Source organism: Petaurus breviceps, unplaced genomic scaffold, assembly GCF_028583685.1.
Source record: "Petaurus breviceps papuanus isolate PSGF00001 unplaced genomic scaffold, PetGlider_PUasm1.0 90383, whole genome shotgun sequence".
NCBI classification, from domain to species: Eukaryota; Metazoa; Chordata; class Mammalia; order Diprotodontia; family Petauridae; genus Petaurus; species Petaurus breviceps.
This window is the reverse complement of record NW_027187234.1, coordinates 1844374-1867908: the sequence shown is the minus strand read 5'-3', so window position 1 is coordinate 1867908 and position 23535 is coordinate 1844374. Positions and strand designations below refer to the sequence as shown.

The window sequence follows — 23535 nt, the reverse complement described above, 5'->3', positions numbered from 1 at the left end:
TATATATATATATATATATATATATATATATATATATATATATATATTTTTATTCCCTTCAACTATTTTCATACAGAGAAAAGTTTCATCAGTTACAATTATTGTTTTTCCATGTAGGCATGTTAATAGTTCAACTTTGATAAGTTCCTTATGATTCCTTTTCCCTGTTTACTTTCTCATGCTTCTCTTGTTTCTTGTATCTGAATGTGAAATTTTCTATTCAACTCTGTTTTTTTCAGCAAGAATGCTTGAAAGTCCTCTATTCCACTAAATGACCATATTTTCCCCTGAAACATGACACTCAGTTTTTCTGGGTAGGTGATTCTTGGTTTTAATCCCAGCTCCTTTGACCTCCGGAATATCATATTCCAAGCCCTTTGATCCCTCAGTGTAGAAGCTTTCAGATGCCACGTTATCCTGATTGTGTTTCCACAATATTCAAATTGTTTTTTTTTCCTGGGTGCTTGTAATATACTCTCCTTAATCTGGGAATTCTGGAACCTGGCTATAATATTCCTAGGAGTTTTCTTTTTGGGATCTTTTTCAGATGGTGATCAGTGGATTCTTTCAACCTCTATTTTGCCCTCTGGTTCTAAAACATCAGGGCAGTTTTCTTTGAGAACATCCTGGAGGATGATTTCTAGGTTCTTACTTTCATAATGGCTTTCAGGGAGTCCAATAATTTTTAAATTCTCTCTCCTGGATCTATTTTCCAGGTCAGTGGTTTTTCCCATGAGATATTTCACATTGCCTTCTACTCTTTCATTTGTTTGTATATGTTTAACAGCATCTTGATTTCTCATAAAGTCATTAGCTTCCATTTGCCCCAGTCTAATTCTGAAGCAATGATTCTCCTCAGTGAGATTTTGAGATTCTTTTTCCATCTGGAAAATTCGGCTTTTTAAGGCATTCTTCTCCTCATTGCCATTTTGAGTCTCCTTTGCCATTTGAGTCAGTCTGTTTTTTAAGGTATTATTTTCCTCAGTCAGGCTGTTGACTCTCATTTCATAATTTTCTTGCATCATTCTCATTTCTCTTCCCAATTTTTCCTCCACTTCTCTTATCTGCTTCTTAAGGTCCTCTATGGCCTGTAACCAGCTCATATTTTCCTTAGAAGCTTTTGGTGCAGGAGTTCTGACTTCACTGTCTTCCTCCTGTTCCATGCTTTGCTCCTTTTTGTCCCCCAAACAGGAGTGTAATGTTGGAATCTTCTGTCTGCTTTGTTTCCTTTGCCTGGTCATGTTGCCTCTCAGTCACTTGACCCCTGGGCTTTTTGCCACAGTAGGACTCTGCCACCAGACAAGGAAGCTTTTTTCCCAAACGCTGGGGTTTTCTCAGCTGCTGGAGGTATTAGATGGGTGCCCTCTCTGAGGCCTCCACAAGCTCTGGCAAGCTAGTCACGCTCCCCAGGACCTCCACCCCAGACCGCAGTCCAGATCCAAGCATGTTAAAGCAAGAGCAATTACCCCTATGACTGGTTGCTTGGTTCCCCTACACTCTACAGGCCAGGAGCTGAAGCTGCCACATGGCACTGGCTGGCTGTGCCAGGCATCTCAGTGCCTTCTTGCCCCTGGGGCAAAAGCCGATGCACTCCCACTTACTGGGTCCCAAAGTCCAGACTGCACTGACCTCTCACTTTGTCCTTCGCATCTATGTGTTGATAATTCTGGAAATGGCCACAGCTGCTGCTGATCTGGAGTTCCTCTGGCCAGTGGCTGGTCAGACTTGCCCTGGGACTAAAACCTCTGGCTCACACAGGCCTGGGCTCGGCTCCTGGAGCACTGTGCTGGCTGATTCCTGCCGGCCTGCTGGGCTGTCCTCAGTGGGAGGTTAGCTTCTCTGTGTCATTTTGTGGGTTCTGCAGCTCCAAATTTTGTTCAGCGTCCCCTTTTTACATGGATTGGGGAAGGTGGAAACCAGAGCTGCTCGGAGTTTGTGTTTCTACTCCACCATCTTGACTCCACCCCTCCCTCCCCTGGTTTGGTCTTTATGAATGTAACATAAACATATTTTTTAGATCTAAAGAACTTTACTTTTATATTTATTATATTTCATCTCAATAGATTTAGGTCATAGTAATAGTCTGTTAGGATGATCTTGGATTCTGACTTTCCTTTGTGTCAACTATGCCTTCAACATTCATGCCATTTGCAAATAATGATAAGCATGTCATTTATGCCTTAATCGATGGAAAATATCAAAAAGCACAGGATCCTTTCATCATTTAATTAGAGACTTTCCTCCAAGATGGTACTGAAGCATTAGTGACTACCTTTTGGTTCTAGTTATTCAATTAATTTTCAATCCACCTAACTAAAGTAACTACTATTATCTAGCCCATCTTATAATATGAGATGATATGAGAGACTTGGTCAAATGTATTGTTGAAACCCAGGTTAATTATATCCATGCTGTTCTGCTCATCTACCTACTAATGGTATCACTAATCAAAAATGAAAAAAAATAACAGTGAAACAAATAGCAGAGCAGTACTGAGTGCCCATATGCACCATATGAGAAAGTAGGCAGCTGGCAAGGGTCATTTCTCTGGTTTAGAATCTGTGACCTCCATCAAAGCATAGCTCAAATACAACCTCATCCATGAAGTCTTTCCTAATTTTACCAGCCATTGATTCTTCCCCCGAACCTGAAATGACCTTGCATTGAATTTGTATATATTTATATACATGTATATTATTTCTCCTGATAGCATATAAGCCCATTGAGGGCAGGGACTGTTCTCTTTTTGCCCAGTCAGTTGATCAATAAGCATTTATTAAGTGCCTACTATGTGCCAGACATTGTGTTAGGTTCTGGGGATTCAAAAAGAGACAAAAGATAATCCTCATCCTCAAGGAGCTTATAATCTAATGGGAGAGACAACAGGTAAATAATTAGATTGTAAGTTCCTTGAGGATAAGGACTATCTTTTGCCTTTTTTTTGTATCCCCAGCCCTTAACACAGTGCCTGACACATAATAAGCACTTAATGTTTATTGATTAATTGATTGATACACAAACAAGTTAACAGAAAAAAAGGCTCTAGAATTAAAGAGGGTTGGTAGATGTTTCCTATAGAAGATGAGATTTGAGTTGAAATTTGAAGGAAGTTGGAGAAGCCAGTAAGCAGAGATGAGGAAGGAGAGCATTCCAGGTTTGGGGAGCAGTCAGAGAAAATGCCTGAATCTGAGAGATGAAGTGTCTTGTTTGTGGAAAAACAAAGAGGCCACTGTCAATGGATTGAAGCGCATATGGCAGGAAGTAAAGTGTAAGAAGTCTGGAAAGGTGTTTATAGGTAGGTTATGAAGGTCTTTGAATGACAGTGACATTCAAAGCCTAGCATGACACCTAGCATGTAGTAGATTATTTTTTTAAAGCAATTGGGGTTAAGTAACTTGCTTAAGATTACACGGCCAGTTATTTCTGGGTGGGTGCTAAATGTCTGAGCCCGGATTCGATCCCCAGGTCATCCCGACACTGGAGCTGGTGCTCTTACTCGCTGTGCTACCTGGCCACCCCAATGTGGTAGATTCTTCATAAATAATTGTTGATTGATTGATTAGCTCTCCAAAATACACTCAACAAGTAAAATAACTGAACTTCAGAAATCCAGAATTTAGCTTTCCGGAGCAAAGCTGATTTCCTAGTGTAACCTAGGCTTGGTGTCACCCTATGCTAGCTCTTTGGGCTGACTTCTGTTTTCATACTGACAGATCTGGGTTCCCAAGGTCATGACATTCAATCATAATCCTAGAACTCAAATTCTTTTTTCAGGATATTAAGGGTAACTTTGTTGTTGAGAAGCCCCTATTAACACTTTTTAAGATGCGGGCCCTTTTTCTTACCATTATACTAAATTCTTCATATTGATTTCTTTCTAAGTGATTGGAGCCATACGAGGTAAAGCTGGCATGGGAGGTCCTATAAATGAGAGAGATGAAGACTAGCAAGATGTTATTATCAAAAACCCATTGCCACATTTTTTTTTCTTTCCAGCCAGGTCTAGACTCTTGGGTGACCTTGTTACCTAACTAAGGGAAAATAATTTTAGGTTTAATGGACTCATTTTGGATTGAGGTTTTGGGCGGTGGTGGTATGGATATCAGGGCAGGAAATAGTTGTCAGGTCAAGTATTTCACTGCTCTCTTCTCTTTGCTTATGTCTGTTATGTCCAGGATGTGTCCAGCTGGCAATGAGGCTATGATCATATTAACTCTATCCCTGCCATTGCCATTCGGAAAAATTTTGTTCTCAGGAAATACTCAATCTCAAAGTCACTCTCTGTACACATTTAGTCCATGGACTAAGTGCCAAATCTCTTCTTCAATTTGTGATATGAAATATTTGTTTAGGCACTCACAATCACTTCACTTAAGTTTACCAACTTTTTCCTGTAAACCTCCAATCATGAATGCTGCAAATAGATCCATAATGGTGCCTAGGTTACTGGGTCCTGGATGATTTGTGTAGTCCAAATGAGGCTTCTGTTCAGAGAGGGATGCCAAGATCAGGAGGATTAGAAGAGGATGTTTGTGGAGGGGAAGACCAATTTCTCTCCAATTTTTCCTTCTTTACACCATAGTTGCAATTCATAGTACTCTATAGTACTTCCTATGTAAAGGCAATTGTGGGAGACAATGTTTCCTGAGAAGAAGAGTTCTAATGATATGTTGCCCTTGACCATCACCCTCCTCAATGTTGATGAAAAGGAGGGCAAATTTGCCATCAGGTATATAGCCTAGGTCCTAGCAGGCCTGTTTTCTTTTTATACAGCTTTTATCCTAGGTCCATAAATAGAACCAGTAAACTCTATACCTTCTGCTCACCTAATAAGGCCACAAATACAGTAGATATAAATTCTCTTATCTTTCTTTATGAAGTTTAGGTATATTTTAGCATAAATGGGTGAAAATTTTTTTCCTCCTAATGACTTCCTGAGTCACTGACTATTAGTCCATGCATGAACTTGAGACTCCTTTCTCCATTCTACTTTAGATGTCTCTGCCCCATATAATGCATTATACAAGTCAATCTAGGCAATATATTGCAGCCTATTCATAGCATGCATTTCTATTTCCTTTGAGATCTGCTATGATTTTGACTCCTTAGGGACCATAATATTCTGTGATTTCCAGCTTTAAAGACTGATCTAAAGAATATTTCATGTTGAAAAGATGACTGGCAATCACTAAGTTCTTTCATGAGTGGGATTAATTAAAGATTAAAATAATGTTTTGCCTTCCAGTATTCTCTTGAATTTGGCTTAGTTAGATGAATGAGTCAACCTTTTGTGATTTTGATGATGTATTAATTTCTATCCCTGAGTCCTAACCAGAAAAAAAAACCCCACAACAAAAAACAACTATTTATTTGTATTTCATTCTCCAGGAAGAATGGCAAGTGTGAAGATATTAAAATAACAATAGGACAAAGAAATGATCTCAGAGTATTATTTGTAAGTGACTCACATGGTATATGTAAAAGACCTCCTCACATAAGTAATCGAGCCTGAGGCCAGGCCTTCATAGAGGCGACCTGTTGGGCTCAAGCAAAGAGGAAGATCTGAGACTTCTCTGTGGTGCTGGACATCAAAGGTTGGGTTTTTAGGACAACATATTTTTCCATGGCATGGACTGAGTGGGATTCTTCTTCTCCAAACCTGGCTGACTAAATCATTGGTCTTGAGAGGCTGAGGTGGCAAAAATAAGAGTACTCTTCAAGTCTTCTTTGAGAATCCTTAAGACTTAATCTCTCTACCCTGTTACATTGCAGATTGATATTCTCACTATTAGATATTCCACTGAGTAACAGCATTGTCTCTTGAAGGTTATACTGAGGATTCATACGTGCTAGTTAAGTGAACATAAGAGGGATGAACTTGTTAACCACTGATAAATGTTCTCCTGGTATCCTCTTCATTCTGGAAATTTAACCTACCAAGGAGCAAAGAGACTTTCACCCTAAAGGGTGATTATTACAGAGATAAGAAATAGAGAAAGATTGGGTCAGACCTAGTAATTATACATTCTTGGGTCTTTCTTCAGGTACAAATGCAGATGAGAACCCAGAAGACTCGTAGGAATACATGGATTTCCACTGGATTGGTAGATTTGATAAGGTCATCATCTTTAAACAAGTTGGTAACAAGAATGGGGTTTGAATCTACGATGTCCTGTCCCTCCTGACTCTGTACCCCACCTCCTTCCCTTCCTTCTCTCTTCTAGTTTTTTTTTCCTTTTCATTAGAAACTAATGTGTGTAATGTAATGTAACTTCTTTTCAGAACATATCTAATTACTTAAATTATAGTCCAGCTAGTGAGCTCTATGACAGAAATACTTTTGGCAAATCCATTCTCATGTGTCTATTTCTGCAGGATCCTTCACTCCAGAACTGACATATGTGCTATAAAGATTTCTGGGAGATCTAGACCAATCTAGAATCCTATGGCTTAGTTGGAATTGAAGAGACCACTTGGTTCAGCACATCTATAGGAAGGTGATCTCTAAAACCATCCCAAAGAGATGACCTTGTTTAATGTATTTCAAACTGGTTTCAGTCTCCCTTGGGTTTCTGTGCTAGTGTTTACTTCTCCTATATTTTAATAATAGATTTTGTAGATTTCACTCTATTCCCAGGTATTATAGTTTAAGGTCATTGACTTTTAGTTGAATCTTTGTGAAAGAAGAGAAAAATTGACTAGAATCCATGCCCTATGCAAAGGTGTAGTAGAAGAAAACATGCTGAATTTAGAGTCTATCTTGAAATTCTTGTGTGCCTTTGAGGAAGTCATTTACCATTTCTGGGCCTTAGTTTTCTCTTGCTTAAAATGAGTGGGGTTGGACTAGATGGTCTTTTCCAGCTCTAACTCTGGAATCCCATAATCTTTTTTTTTTTTTTAAACAATTGGGGTTAACTTATTTTGTGTGGGTGTTAAGTATCTGAGGCCAGAACCAATCCCAGGTCTCCCTACTCCAGGGCCGGAGCTCTTTGGAATCCCATAATCTTAATCATTCTTTAATATGTCTGAAGGCAGGAATGAAATTTTCCTTTGTTCATCTCCTACCAATTCCTCCAATTAAGCTTTAACAGTCCCTCAAATATATGATTCTGATGAGGGGGTGATAGGTGTTTCAGGGGCTCCAATGACCAGAGTTCCTGTTGGGCAGTCTGGAATGAATTCATAGGACCAAATCAAGTCAGGATTGTAAAAGTTTATTATTATGCTTTACAGCGGGCAAGAGTTCTTAGGGAACCTGCAACCTTAAAGAAGTCATAGGTATAGTTTATAAAGAGTCATAATAGTAAATCATATGTCAATTACGATAACTAGGGTGAGTAAGGGTGGGATTAGGGAGGAGTTAAGGAGTGGTCAGTGCTTAAAGGAACATGCACTTTTATTATCTACTGCTCAGGCATATTGCCCATAATTCACTGGGAAATAGCCCAAGGGGGGGGTACTTGGAGGTATGGTTTTAGGCTTGAAATGTCATTAAGTCAGCTAGCGGTCAGGGCTGACTGAGAAGTGCCTAGTATGCCACCCATCAGTATCATGTTTGACAAGATGGATGTTAGGAACCAAGGCTAACAGGGATTCAGGATGTGCCTAATTGGTTGAGGAGTTAACTTACAGATAATGCATTGAAGGATTCATAGGCACAGCTGGCCATTATACAAGGGGGAGATAACATTTGCCTAAGCTAAAAAGTTTATAGATGGTTTAGTGAAGGATTCATAGGTGTAGCTTGTTATTGTACCAAACAGAGATAAACAGTTCAGGGTGCTGGCAGGGAGAAGGGGCAGAGTTAATGCTCTGAGGCTGGGGGTGTGTGGGTGGGAAATGTGATTTTCCAAACTAGTTTTACAAATTCATTTTACAAACTGATGTTACAAACATAGACATCCAAAGCACCCCATCAATTCAGTTCTCCAAAAACTGATTTTCACAGAATGCTTCAGGTATAAACACCCTCCCTGTCTGTGGCTTTGCACATGGTAACTGTTCACTGTGAATTGGACCATCATCTTCTGGGATCCAAGGTTTAAAGGTGATCATCTCTTCCAAACTCTTCATTCCAAAGTTGAAGGAAATGAAGCCCCAAGAAGTCCCACAAGTGAGAAGCATTGAAGCCAAGATTCAAAACCAAATCCTAAGGGTATTCACAGCTGTTTCTTATTGTGATTTTTCAAGATCCTGGTGCTAGGCTCTGCTAAGTCTTTGGAAGCTCTTGATTTTGCTGCTTCATGAAACACCGAGGAACCATTACTGTGTTTCCATTTGATTTTTTAAAGAAGGAGATGATTCACTTTAATCTCAGAATAAATGCATCCAGGAAATCTCTGCCATCTTTTCAGATGACCAGTCATTCCTGGTGACCATATCCTATAGAATTCTGCTTCTCCCTCCTTTCCCAAATTCCCTCTGTCACTCACTACTACTTTCTTCCAGTGCTACATAATAAATGTATGAAGCAATCATCCTTGGTTAAGTTTGTTTCCTTTTTAAGGTTTTCTTGGGGTCAATGAACAAGAAGTGGGTGACAACCAGTTAAGATAACCTTGATTAGGAGCCCTGGGACCTTGGACTTCCAAAGATTGAGAAGGACTTGTGGCTTCTAAAGCATGAAATAAAAAGTTGCATATAAAAGATACTCAAACAGATGGTTAAAAAGTGAATTAAAGATCCATCTATTTTCTCTTCATGGTGTTAACTACCAAAACTTAAACTATGGCAGCTCCAGTTTTGTTCAAGGACATTAATATTGAGCACTTGTAGTCCTCAGCTGTGGAGAATCAGCTCTGTTTTATAGCAAGTTAGCAAGCATAATTCTTTGAAGTAATAAGCTCCTAGAAGTATGCTTCTTCCCACTCTTCCATCTCATCCCCCAGGAGAGCTCCTCATAGTGTCCCAAGATTTCTATCTTGGCACCCCTTCCATGGGCTAGTGATCCAGTGCTTCCTTGTAATCAACTGCATTTATTTTTAAAAGTTGATTTCAGAATACATTTTAAGCCATTTGTTGTGGACACATATCATATTGTTTACCCTGGGTGTAATAATTGCTAGTTCTAACTCTACTAGCAACTTTTCTTCCCTTCATTAGCACACACACGTACAGAGCTTGTTTTTGTCTGAGTCAACTGAATTTTGTGCTGGATGGATTGGATTGGAAGTGGAATAGAAATGACCTAAAGGTTCTGACATTTGCGTAGGAACTTGTGAACAATAGCAACTGACACATATAATTCTTTGAAGTTTACAGAACTCCTTGAATACATTGCCTCATTTGAATCTTACAATAACCCTTTGAGACGTAGCTAGGATATTATTACCTCCATTCATTAGTTGAGGAAGTTAAAGTTTAGGGAGATTATGTGAATTGACCTCAGTCACACAACTAATAAATAAATGTCAGAGAGAAGCCAGACAGTCCCCTCTAGTACTGTACTTACTATACCCTGTTTTTATTAATAACATGACTGGACCCACAGGTAGGTAGAGAATGCAGGGACTTTAGGGGGAGTGGATAGGTGCCAGAAAGACTGATTGCCATAGGATTGACTAGTCCCACCATTATCTGAGATACTAAATTACTTCAGTTATATTTAATATATTTCATGGACTGTGTATTCAGACCTGTAGCATATATACAATAGGTATTATAGGTAGGTATGAGACAAAAATCACTTCTTCCAAATGAACATATATGGTCTAACTCTAAGATAGAACATTTAGACACCATTATCATAAAAAACAACAAAAATTGATAGAGTACATAGTGTGTCAACCTTTGGGAATTAAAAAATGTATAAAATAAAGCCTTTGTTCTTAATGCACTTATTCTTTAGAAAATATTTATAGTTTAAATATACTAAATGACAGTATGGTGGAATGTAAACTTGAGAATTGGGTTGGTTTCATGTTTTGTCTTTATATCTCCAGGATCTTACACATTGTCTGGAAGAGTAGGTACTTAATGTTTTTTAAATTGATAAACTTGATGGATGAATATGATTGCAATGACCAATCTGACAAAGAGTACAACCTAATATATTTTATAGAGGACTTTCCTCTATAGACTGTTGTTTAGTCATTTTCTGTTGTGTCAGAGTCTTAGTGATCCCATTTTGGGTTTTCTTGGTAAAGATATTGTAGTGGTTTACCATTTCCTTTAACTCATTTTATAGATGAGGAAACAGGCAAACAGGGTTAAATGACTTGCCTAGGGTCACACAGCTAGTAAGTGTCTGAAGCTAGATTTCAGTTCAGGAAGATGAATCTTCCTGATTTGAGGCCTGACCCTCTATGCCACCTAGCTGTATACCTTCAGCCTCTTCAGACTCTATAGAGTTATTCCATTGAGGCTTCCATTGGTTATAACATTTGTGAATCATGGATTCCTGATTCCTTGTTGAATAGACATTTTGATTGGCCTTCTTAGCTATGATTCTCCAATTTTCTGACTTGATTTCTTGCCTTCTGGCCTATACAGGCTATAAATGTGCCTTCTTGCCTCAGTAATATCCTTCTTTTCCTTTATTGACTTCTCTGTGCATGATTACTAACTCAATTGATAGAATATCATCCTATGCCCCTTCTATCTTATTTGTGTTTCTCTGTTCCATTGAGGATTTAGTACTGATATAATTGAAGAGATAGATGAGGGAATGTCATAATTATGCATAATTAAACTTTACATCATTAATGATATACAGGATAGTCAATGCTTTAGTATCTAATGTTTGTTTAGAATTAATAAACCATATGGTTACCTCAAACAGGTCTTCTGTCTATGCAAAAACTCAACTAATTTTGGAGAACATTATTACTAGCAAGTTAGCAACTAGGTAGTGAATCCTTTGACCATGGCAGCCCCTGAAACAGATACACACATAAAAATGATTAATAAATGCTTATTGAATTAATTGGAACTGACTAATTGATCAAAGGCTACATAAATAGAAGGTGATAGGTGTGTTAACAGTAAGTATCAACAACCCATAAAGTGATTAAACCCCAACATTCTGAGTGGAGATCATGTAAGTATCATTATCATTGTGAACCTATGACCTCAGATTAAAGTGCTGGTTTAAAAATATCAATCCATTTAATGTTGGTCAGTTAAAGGGGAATAGACACCTACAGATTTCAATAAAAAAAGGTAGTGTTGCTTAACTGACCCTGGACAAATTAGAAAAAAAGAAAAGAAAAAAATCATTTACCTGGATATTGTTCTCATATATAAAAGGTGGTGGCACTCATGAGCAAATCAGGCTGGCCTACTACTCATTCTTTGAGCCCTCTAAACTACTAAGCATCCAGGTGAAATTCACTCCTCTTCCATTTTTTTAGGAAAGGGAATAACTTTCCCTTTAAAACCAGCCCACCAATATAACTGACCCTAATGAAGGAAAAATAACCTTGCTTTGCCCATTTAAAGTTTGGAGCTTCTTTATTAGTGGTTCATGTCTCAAGAGGAATTGGGCATTCAATAATAATAATATCTTTTCCCTTTAATATAGCTATATTCTTAACTAAATATGTGAAGTTCTAGGCAGTTTTCAGGTAAAAATAAAGCTATGTATAGTCATATAAAATGCTTTAAATCATTATTGATTAGAGAAATGCAGATTAAAACAACTCTGAAGTACCACCTCATACTTATCAGATTCACCAATAAGACAGGAAAGGAAAATGATAAATGATGGAGATGTGGGAAAATTGGGACTCTAATGCATTGTTGGTGGAGTTGTGAACTGATCCAACCATTCTGGAGAATAATTTGGAGCTATGTCCAAAGGTCAATCAAACTTTATACCTTTCAGTCCAGTAATACCTCTACTGGGTCTGTATCTTAAAGAGATCATTAAAAAAGAGAAAAGGACCTTCATGTACAAAAATATTTATAACAGCTTTTTTTGTGGTGGCAGATGTGAAGTAAAGAATCTTGTACATGGTAGAGTTTTTAGAAGAGCTATAACTTGTCTTATATCCTTCCTCCCACTAAAGAGCAAGAATTTTAAAATTGTTAGTATGTACCGGGGAGAGACAGTATAGGGTAGAGAATTGGAAGCTAACCTCAGAACCAGGAAGACCAAGGTTTAAGTTCCTTCTCTGACACATACTGGCTATGTGATCCTGGGCAAGTCACAAACTCCCAGTGCTTTAGAAAACTGTTTAAGACTCCATGTTGCAGAGAAGGAATCAGCTTCATTGGTAGAGCCCATCTGAAAGTTTCCTATACCAATGAAGATCTGGTACTTATGTGCCATTGAGTTAATCTAAAAAGGAAGATGACGTATAGTCCCACATACCACACACATATGTATGTATATGTTTATAACAAATAAATTTAAGGTAATTTTTTGGGGAGACATTGGCAGCTAGAGAAATCATGAAAAGTTTTACGTAGAAGGTGGCACTTGAGCTGAGTTTTGAAGAAAATAAGGAATTCTAAGATGTTGAGGCAAAGAGGGAATATACTCCAATGGTGGGGAATCTCTGTACAAGGGTATGGAGATAAGAAATGGAATGTTTTGTGTGATAAGGAGTAAAAGAGAGCTTGAGTGAACCTTAGAGTCCATGAAGACATGCATGGCAGATGAAAAGAAAGTCTCTAATCCACCTGAAAAGCCTGGAAAAAACACAAGATAGCTTTTCTCTCCTTCCTTTCTTTCTTTCTTCCTTCCTTCCTTCCTTCCTTCCTTCCTTCCTTCCTTCCTTCCTTTCTCCCTTCCTCCTTCCCTCCCTTCCTTCCTCCCTTCTCTCCTCCCTTCCTTCTCTTTTTCTTTTTTTCTAGGTTCTGCATAAATGACTAATATGGAAATATTTTACATGATTGCACTTGTATAACCTATATCACATTGCTTATCATCTCAGGGAAGGAGGGAGGGATAGAATTTGGAACTCAAAATAAAAAAAACAGTAAATGTTTAAAACTGTTTTTACATGTAATTGGGGGAAAATAAAATATTATTTTAAAAAGCATATGTAGTGAGGGGGTAGGGCAAGGGAGTGGTTAGGAATAAAATGAAGCCATTGATATTATTTTTATTGCCAAAATTACAAGGCCTTTGCAAACATCCCCTTCTGATAACAATCTGCCTCCCACCAATAAAGGCATCTATTTTGAGAACCTGTAAAGATTGCAGGCATCCAAAAAATTAGATCCTGTTGGTTCTCAGAGTGATTTTTTTATGAACTATCATTAAAGAATCATAAAGACGTTTGACTATTTGCTTCCAAAAATAATGCTATTATCTCTCCCCTTTTGAAAGACTGACTGGGGCATTGTGTGTGAGGGGGATCAGTTTTCAGTGCATTTGAATGTGGGGTGCTATATAAAGAGGCAAGCTCAATGTGAGGAAGGCCACGATCTTTTCAATTTGTATAACCAGGTTCTCTGCTGAGAATCCAGTGTATAGTCCTCTGAAGATGAAGATACTACTATTGATGTTCTTCATTTCGGTCATCCATGCCTCCTGGGAACCTCTTGCTCTTGATCAGAATCTTTCAAAGGTGAAGCTACTTCTTTTTGGGAGGGAGAATGGGTGGGAGAGATGTACACCAGTCAGAAGATTCCATTGTCAGCCTAGGGACCCACTCTGTTTCCAGGCTGGTCTACAACCCCAGAAACCCTCTTACCCTATAACTCAGCCAGGAGATGGAAATCATATGGCTATGGATTTTGTAGAACTTTTTTGAACCACAGAAGAGAAGGTCAGAGAGGGACACAGGATAGGTTCCAAGGTGAGAATTTCCCACTTTGTTCCAAATCTACTGTGACCAGAGTGAGCTGGGAACTGGGAACAGTGATATTCCTATTTCTCTTACTGCTGATGACTTATCAGAAGTATTGGTACCCTTAAATGGAGTAAGTCTCATATGAGTCACACACTGTAGTTTTCAGGGAACCAGTTAAGTGGTTAAGGGACTTTAGAACTTCAATTCTATTTGGCCCATGTGATATTTACGTGTTTTTAGGGTTGCTTTAGAAACATTAGTTCATCAGAACCTACTTGCCTACTCTTAAGAACCTGCTGTATGGGTATGTTGCTATGGAGACCATGGTGCCATCTTACAGGTACTTTGGGTAAGGTGAAAGCAAAGCTATCAGCAGCCCTCAGGAGTATGGATTGAGTATTGGTTCAATGAGAAGTGATACATGAAATGGCACCTAAGAAGGCAGGAGAAAGGGTGAGTCTGGTTTGGGATACTGTAGTAAGTTTTTGTCAGAAAACTCAGCAGAAAAATCCATTCCAAATAGTGGTACCACAGATAAATCTGAGAGAGACAAGTTAGTTTGATATGAACACTTTTCAAGCAGAGGCAACCAGGTAAACTTGTTTAACTCTATTACAAAGAGCCTTCTTAATCATTAAAGGGGCCGGGGGGGGGGGGGCGGTTTGGCTACTTCTGATAGGATTTCTCAATATTGGATGTAGTATCTTTCTCCAGTGAGGATTGTGAGAAATAGACACTGGGGGTAGTAGAACATTCTCTGGGCTTCTCTAGGTCTGCCCTCAGAAATCACTTTAGTGGCAGCACCTTCATGATATTCACCTGTTCTTAGAGCCCTTTTCCTCTGGTATGCCGCAGGCCTCTGGAGCTGCTATGGGAATTCTCTGAAGAGGGCTTCTAATCAGCCGATGAAGCTTAGAGTGTATTGTTCAAAGCCCTCGAAAATAGATTATGTTCATTCTTCTGTATAGCAGAAGAAACTTAGATCCTAACAATTTAATCAAAGACTTGCTATTTCATTGCCTTTTTGTTACACCTTTAATTATCGCTCTCAGAAAATTCCAGAATGCCATTCCTAAACATAAAATCTCCCTTCTCCAAACCTAAGATGAGTCAGGGACTGTCTTGTAGAGTCTTGGTTTTGGAACCTGCATGAGAGAAGGAAAAGATGCCCCTCTTGTTGCTGGCATCTTCCAGCAACCATGCAGAGATTTGATGTCCACCCTACTTGAGCATAGGTCTGGATATAACTCCTTCCCTTACTAGTCTTTTCCTGGACCTGTGTACATAGGCAGACACCATTCTCCATTCCCTTTCCATTTCCTCCTCCCACCCCCCCCCCTCTGTCTCAGGATTTCCAATGTCTGCATATCCAGAAATCTTACAATCTGGGTCTTCCTTATTTCTACCTTTCTCTAGTTCCAGGGATTGTGGTATGTAAATGCCTGGGCAGGAAACGTGGACATTCCTGAAGATAAGAGGCATCAGAAAATACCTCCCTTCTTTGTCAAATGTCTTCCTAATGGTAAAATAGAGACCAAATTAAGTCTTAAGTAAGTGTAATTTGTAGGGGAATATTCCATCATCCATCTCATGCTTTTCTAATCTTTGCCTGAAATTGCTTTTGTGAAATTGTAATCAAGCTTTCAAATGGTTTCTGTAATTTGAAAGGTGTGGTAATTTGCACTAAAGTCTATTACTTCATTAACCTTAAAAAGAATTTGCCAAGTGAATTAATACAGTAATGCTTCAGTTATCCAGAAGGGATGTTTCTGACCAAATCAAATATCTAGACCAGTGCCAGTTCCAGAAAACAAGCAACGAATCAAAGTATTCCTGAAGACACTGAAAATTGTATCTAATTACTAAGTAGAAACAAAGGTGTGCAGTGAGCACTCACCTGTAGCAATGACTGTGACAGCCATGATGCTTAATGGCAAAGGTGAGAATACTTGGCAAGGTAGCAGTACTTGAGAAGAAAAAGAGGAAAAACAAAAAAAGAGAGAAGGGAGTGGTGTACATCAGATACAGAATGGAGCATAAGCAGCAATGGAGATTAGAAGCAATAAGTTCCTGATATACAGAAATAGCACTAGACTTGAGAGTCAAGAGATCCACAGCATGAATATTGTCTCCACTAGCGGTGTGACTATGGGAAAATAACCTAACTTCTTTATGCCTCAGTTTCTTCATTTGTAAAATGGGGGCAATAAGAATACATAGTACTAATTTGTCAGGGTTGTTGTGAGGGTCAAATGATAACAGGCATGTAAAGTGTTCTGCCAATCTTAAAGGGGCTCTTATACATGATGATTATGGAGGCAGCAAGCAACAATCACTCTGACAAGTATAAGGAAATCAAAGGGAAGGTAGGCTGGCAGTGTGAGTCAAATAATTTTCTGCCCTTCAGTAGCTACACAGGGTATCATGATGTCTTATAAAGGTCTATCCATTGTGTGATACCTCTGCAGGGGATCATCTTGGGGATGAGGGAGCGCATTTCCTAAAAGAGCAAATGATTTTATACCATTAGCTACAGATAGATTGAAAGCACAGTTTATTAACACATGTTCATAATGATATCACTAAGTCATGAAGAAAGGGGTGGATGATGTTCAATGTGATCCAGGGGGCAGCAAAGTGTGTTGCCCAACAGACAAAGAATTCCATCTGAAACAGATTGAAATAAAATAGTTTTGGCACTTGAAATGTTAAAAGCAGAGTTAGTTAAATCACTTTTACAGAAAACTGTATACTCACAATGATGTAGGATCATTGTGAGGTGTTGCTGTAGTATTTAATCAAAGGAGTAGGAATAAAAATTGGCCTAAGTGAGAGAATAAACTCTTTGAAAGATATGTTAGTAGCATTATTTTCCTTAACATATCATAAATCTACTATAATAATAAAAGGTAATCCTAATATATTCACTAAAGTAGGTCCAGTGAAATCACAACATGATGATGTTTTCTTTGTACTCAAAAGTGAACAATATATACATTTCTTTAAAAGACAACCTGTCTGGCTTTCCATTAATTCAGGCTGGTTTTCCTTCTGCCTATTCCAAATGAATAGACTTAATTGGGGGGGGGGGGGTGGATGTGAGAGGTAGCCAATGTGGATCTGAAAATAAAATAAAATTTAATTTAAAAAATGATGAGATTTGATTATAATCTCTAATGATGCCAGAAAATGAGGAACTTTGTCAGCTGCAATAGAGGAATGAAGATGATGCCCAGGCATGGAATCTAGGAATGAATACTCTCATTATACCTAAAAAGCTATAGGAGAGATTAGGATAGGTGCAACCTATGTTAGAATACTCAGATAGTTAGGTGTCAGTGATAATGTAGTCAAAGTCAGATATTCAATCTTTTATTATAGAAAATTATACCATCATAATAGTTAATAGTTATACAGTACTTACTTTAGGCAAGGCACTGTGTGAAGTATTTTGTAATTATTATCTCATTTGATGCTCACAAAGCCCTGGGAGATAGGTGTTATTATTATTATCCCCATTTTATAGATAAAACCTGAGACAAACAGAGGTTAAGTGACTTGCTCAAAGTCATATGGCTAATAAGCATCTGAGATTGATTTGAACTCAGATCTTCCTGGCTCCAAGGCCAGAACTTTATCCACTACACTACCTGGTTGCCCCATGTAAAACTTTTGCATGATCATAGATGGCCTTCCCTGGGTCCAAATGACTGTTTCATTGACATGTCCTGTTAGAAATCACTCATCAGAAAACAACAAAAGCTAGAGGCATGAAAGAGTATTGGTTATGGAGTCAAGAAGACCTGAGTTCAAATCCTGCCTCTATCATTATCTATCCTTGATCATTAGGTCAAGAAAGAGATTTTGTCATATATGAGTGTGATTATTTTAATTTTTAATTTTTTGCCTTTTTGGAGGGAAGTTGGGGTTAAGTAACTTGCCCAAGTTTACACTGCTACTCCTCCTGACTTGGGGGCCAGCGCTTTACTCACTGAGCCACCTAGTCACCCCATGAGTGTGATTATTTAGAGTATTAAAGACAGACTTGAAGTGATGTCTTCCTGCTGCTTGGTTGCCATGAGAGGCAAGTGAGGAGCAGTGAAATGAAACCACTTCTTACTATTTTGGTGACAAATCAGTTCTCAAGCCCTGGAGTTGTCCAGGGACTGGGGTATCTTATTGTAGGCACATGTCAAACCCTCAATACATACTCATTAAATTGAACTAAAGGTTCCAAGCATTTTGGGGGGGGGGCAGCATCATAACATCACTGGAAGCAGAATCAGTAGATCTGGCTTAAGTCCTGGCCTTGGCCATTACTAATGATATGGCCATGAGCAAATGACCTTGACTACTTATCACATCAGCATCTGTTACTGCAGGGTTCTGTGGATTGTAGCTGTAGCTGCAGAAACCAAGCTGTAGTTTCCACTTATGAAAAATGGGTGATGATATTTGTATTGTGGCCTTGTGAAGAGAGGCTTTGTAAACTGTAAAGCAGGCAATAAGTGTTTATCAGTTACTGACTATGTGCCAGGCACTGTGCTAAAGTATGGGGCTATAAAGCAGGGTAAAAGACAGGTTTTGCTCTCAAGGAGCTCACAGTCTAATGGGGGAGGGAGACAAAATATAAACAACTATGTGCAAAAAAGATACAGGATAAATTGTAAATAAGCAACAGAGGGAAGATACTAGCATTAAGCACTCTATCATTTTGACCTGTAGTTATCATTGTAATTATTCTCTGATAAAGAAACACATTTTATCTAGAAATATCATTAATGGGTATTTTGTTTTCCAGAAAGAATAACCGATGTGAAGAAATTAAGTTAACTTTAGAGAAAACAAAGCAACCTGGGAAAATGTCCACCTGTAAGTGATTCAAATGTGCCAGACTAAATGGATGAGGTCAGGAAGCCCTACTTGAGGTTGACTCCCACAAATGTGATATGTTTGACTTAGTATTAAGGCAGAAGTTGGGAACCCATACCTAATTGTGATTCAGAGCTAAGAGCCATAGTTCAGCTAATATTTTCCATGGAATATGCTGAATTGTCTGCTAGGTTTGGCTTCTGAGAAATGGGAGGCAGTGATATTTGCTGTGGTATTTCCTAGTGTTGTTATGAAGAAAGAGCTTTACAAAGTGTAAACCATTCATCGGTTTGAATTACATTTCGATTACTGCTCACTGAAGCAAAAACCTGCTAGAAAGAGAAATGATTAATGGGAATTCTGTTTCCAGAAAAAAACATGTTGTGAAAAAATTATTTTGTGATACCTGCCAGTTGTGTTTGTGATATAGGACTGAGAGAATCACTGGGCATGAAGAACAGGGAAAGCACTGGTGCAATAGGCAAGTCCTCATATAATACAATTTGAGGAACTACAAGACCTCTCCCCATCTACCTGCAACATCTTTAGTGTCCTCCCCTAGATCTTTAAATTCCCAGCCTTAAAGTACATCGAGTGAAGGCATTGTCCCTTGAAAGACAAATTTAAGATGTATAACTGCAGAATTGCAATGAGGTCGGGTTGATGGGGCTTGCTCCAAAGTGATGACATAATGGTCTGATCCTCAGGCCCCACATCATCCAGACTGACTGCATACTCTCTGAAGATCCTGGGATACTCTCTATTCAAAACAGGATCCTAAGGCTTTCACATACCACCCGCTAGGTTTTCCTTCCTCAATGCCTCTCTAATCCCTCCCCACTAATACCTCCTCAGGATATATTTCCTTCAAGTTTCCACCAACGGAGGTGGTCAAACAGTCCTTCTCCTCTCCATAGAATAGTGTCCTGGAGGATGTTTCCCCAAGGGATGTTGAGTCCTGAGGTCTCTTCTCAGTCCTCTAATCTAGTCACACAAATCTGCTTTTTTATGGGCATTAGAATTCTTGGTTCTCTCTCTGCAAGGCATTAACTCTCAAGCAGAGGAGAAATAATACCCATGAATCAATTAGTGGTGTTTTGGGCATATCCTAAAAATTGTTTAAAATTAATCGGTTATAAAAAGAACTATATTTAATTGCACCAGAGAAATTTTATCATTAGAGGCATGCTGTTATGAATCCTTTTAAGGAGTTAAAAAGGATACAGACTGGACTTGTGCTTTCCTTGGTACAAGAAACTCCCTCTATCAATGCAGATTGTCACCATCTCTTCGAAGTATAGTCTTAGACGACAGTGTAGAGAACTGAAAGCAACTTGCCCAGACCCCTAAAGCCAGTTTGTGTCGGAGGCAAACCTTAAACCCAGGTCTTCCAGACTCCAACCCTAGTCGTCCAGCTGTGACTCCAAGTTACCTCTAGAACAAACCAGAAAATGGTAAACGAATATTTTAAAACATGTTAAAAGCTCAATATCATAGAAATAGATCAAGGTTTTTAAGAGAAATTTCTAAATATTAAACATACCCCACATTGCTTTGCTGAACTGAAGACTGTTCTCTGATTAACAATACCTTTGTCTGTGATCCTGTGTCCCACCTTAGTATTAGCTTTTAAGGAGAGAGAGCTGAAGGGATAAATATGCTTTTCCCATGGCCATACGTCATATACTCTGTGTAAAGCTATCAGTTCTGTGTGCTCTCTTTTGCCTTCTAGAAAAATATCCCTTGAAGTCCTCTGAAAGGCTTTTTAACCTAGAGGCAGTTTGCTTGCCTCAGCCTAATTCCTCAGGTCCTGCAAGTCCTCAGGTTCTCATTTTCTTGGTGAAAAATTCAGTGTCCCTCAACCACTTGACAACTTGAGTTCTTAAAAGACCAGATCACCTTTTCAACAAAGCCAGAGGTGAACTCTTAAATAAGATACAACTTTAAACACTTGTCAACCATCTACTAAGTACAAGGAACTGTGCACATGCCATGGCTATTCATTGCATAAATGTAAAATGGATTTTTTTTTCCTCACAGGGGGAAGGCAGGTTGTTGGAATACTGACCATAAATATGGAGGACCATCTAATTGTATATATAGAAAGCAAGATGAATGGGAAAAACGTCATTATGATGAAACTTGCAGGTATGTATCATGGCAGCCAGTAAATACTGCTGAAAAAATGGAGTTCATAGAGATGGTTAGAATTCAATTCAATTCAAAGTTTTGAAGAGCTTATTCTGTGTAGGCACTTGGAATCTACCAGCATAAATAATTGTAGGCCTTCAATATTTTCTCCCCTAGATATAGCCTTGGTGATGGCTTTGGCAAAAGAATATATCAGAGCCCCTTTCAGTGACTTAGGAACCCTGTGGAGCTGCTAAAGGATTTTGTTAGGCTAAAATAGTGTTGGCACACACAAATGGCTAGGACTCTTCTTGACTTGCTCTGCTTTCAATAAGTCATTTCAGAAAGACCAGGCTGTTTGGGAACATTAGCTAGAGAGAGTTCATCATAATCAGATCAGAATAGCATTTTTTTTCTTTAGATAACACAGTGAGACATAGAAGCATCTTCCTGAGAAAGTAGTTTTCATGGAAATAGGATTTGCTTTAGCAGAATTTAAATACAGATTGCCTCACCTACAAAATGAAGATAATACGTTACTGAAAGTTGAAAGCTTTAGTAAGATTATCTCTTGAGGTCCCTCCAAATACTATTGTTTAAGATGCCAGTGATCTTCAATTTGGGGAATTGCAAAGCACCTTCCTGCCCTGAAAGGGTTAAAAAGAGTTTATCCACAATAGTAGCCATCCCACCTCTTTTTGGGATAGTGGGAAAGGGGAAGAGGGAGAGATTATGAATTTTTAAAATTCTTGGGTATGCCATAAGGCTCCTTCATGAGACTATAGAAATAATACTTAGAGATAAATTTCCCTATTTCTTTCCTGACCAGAGTACTACCAAGTGGTAGCAGTGTTGCATTCATTCATTCTGTCTTGCAATTACAGGTAGAAATGCAGTTCCTCATCCTGAAGCTATGAAGATATTTAAACAATTTGTCCGGAGCAAAGGACAAGATGTGACAAAAATTGTCGTCCCTGAATTGGAAGGTAACAAAGATGGATTTTCTAATTTCTCTTAAGACTGTTCCCAATCCCAGTTTCTTCTTTCTAATTTGTAGTACAAAGCTCATTGGGTATAGAATCATAAGAACTGAATTTAAATGCCTGGAGTCAGGAAGACCTGAGTTAAAATCTCAGACATGTATTAGCTGTGTGACCTTGGGCAAGTCACTTAACTTCTGTTTGCCTCAGTTTTATCAACTGTAAGATGGAGATAATAGCACCTCCCTCCCAGGGTTCTTGTGAAGATTAAATGAGACAACATTTGTAGAGCACTTAGCACAGTATCTTGAACTTACTAGGTGCTATAAAAATACCTAAAATGAGAATGATGATGATATAATTTAACATCTGAAGATCAACTTCATCTTTAAAATGGAGAAATTGGACTTGATGACCCCTCAGATTTCTACCACTTCTAAATGTGACCCCACGACTTCTCTGAATCTTTCTGAGTCAATTTTGTCATCTATATAATGGGGACTATAATCATACTAACCACAGGGCAGAATAGTTGAGAGAGTTTTTAAAGTACTCTGTAAATATAATCTACTAGTAAAATTTAAGCTGTTATTAGTCTTACACTCGAAATGCCATTTAAGTAAGTGTGTTGTAGTAAGTACACTGGGTAAATGTATCCATATATTCTTTTATTTCTGCAGAAGACTGTGTTCCTGGACGAACATAGGGTAAGAAGCCTTTGAGGATTTCAAGTGAATCATTTATAGAAAGGTAAAGTGGAAAGTCAGCAGGACCCAGTAGATAGTGTTAAGACTTGAAACCAAGAGATTTGACTGTGAACTCTGGCTTGGGAGCTCACTAGAAGTGTGACCACAGACACTACAATGGCAAAGACATTTGGTTGGTTGTTTGTTTTACCTCTGAGACTTAATTTTTTAACTAAAAAATGGGGCTAATTATACTTACTCTAATTAATTCACTGCAGTCTTATGAGAAGAGCACCCTTAAAGGACTTGAAAAATGTCAGTTATCATAGAATTTCAGGAGTTAATAATACTTCACGAGCTCCTACCTTCAGGTACCTGAATCCCCAAACAATGTCAAACAGAATATCTTGTTTCTTGATACCTTACTGCTCCCCTCAGATTTCTAGCCCCTCTGCTTTGTGTATGGATGTCTAACTGAACTCCCAGGTGCTATAGCCTGTGGATTGCATCTTGTAGGTAGTATATACTTAAGTGCTCAGAAAGGGTTGATCACTGACTTCTTCCTAAAAATCTTCTAAATGGTGTGAGCCGCTAATGTCCTGGGATTGACCCAAGGAAAGTCCTCCATCCTATTCTTTCTTATGATCCCAACAACCCATCACTAAGTTCTGTTTACTGTTTTCTAGGAGAAGCTGATTACTTCATCTGACCTCAGCCTCAGCCTCAGCCTCAATCCTTTGTATGAAATCGTAGCCCCTCTCTCCCTTTGAGAAGTAGTTCTCTGTGCCGGGACTCTGAATATGCTTCTCCCTCCCTGCCATCTTCCCACCCTCTTCATAACACTTTGATCAGATGGTAATAAACTATGTAGCAATCACATTGGATTCAGTCTGTTTGTTGAAATCTCCTTTGGTAAGGGAAGAAGATGGGACAATTAAATCAGAGACACTCTCTTCCTTCATTTAAATTATTATTTTATTCTATGTTTATCATCACATGATCCCTTGTATCCCTGTTCTTTCCCATTTCATTCTTTAGGGCAGAGATCATAAAGTAGGTTTGGAGCTGGAAGAGCCCCAGAAATGATACAGTTTAATCCCCTGGGCATTTGAAAAACAGGAAGCT

The 23535-nt window shown here is 38.6% G+C and overlaps 1 protein-coding gene across 1 annotated transcript in view; it reads left to right on the top strand.

Annotated features, from left to right (window-relative positions):
- Nucleotides 1–22430, top strand: part of LOC138177296 (late lactation protein-like) — a 34896-nt gene extending 12466 nt beyond the window's left edge. The window contains exons 6-7 of the mRNA XM_069108405.1: nucleotides 21629–21730; nucleotides 22405–22430. Coding sequence (XP_068964506.1) covers nucleotides 21629–21730; nucleotides 22405–22430 — 128 coding nt within the window. The remainder of the gene's footprint in view (nucleotides 1–21628; nucleotides 21731–22404) is intronic.
- The last annotated feature ends 1105 nt before the right edge of the window (nucleotides 22431–23535 follow it).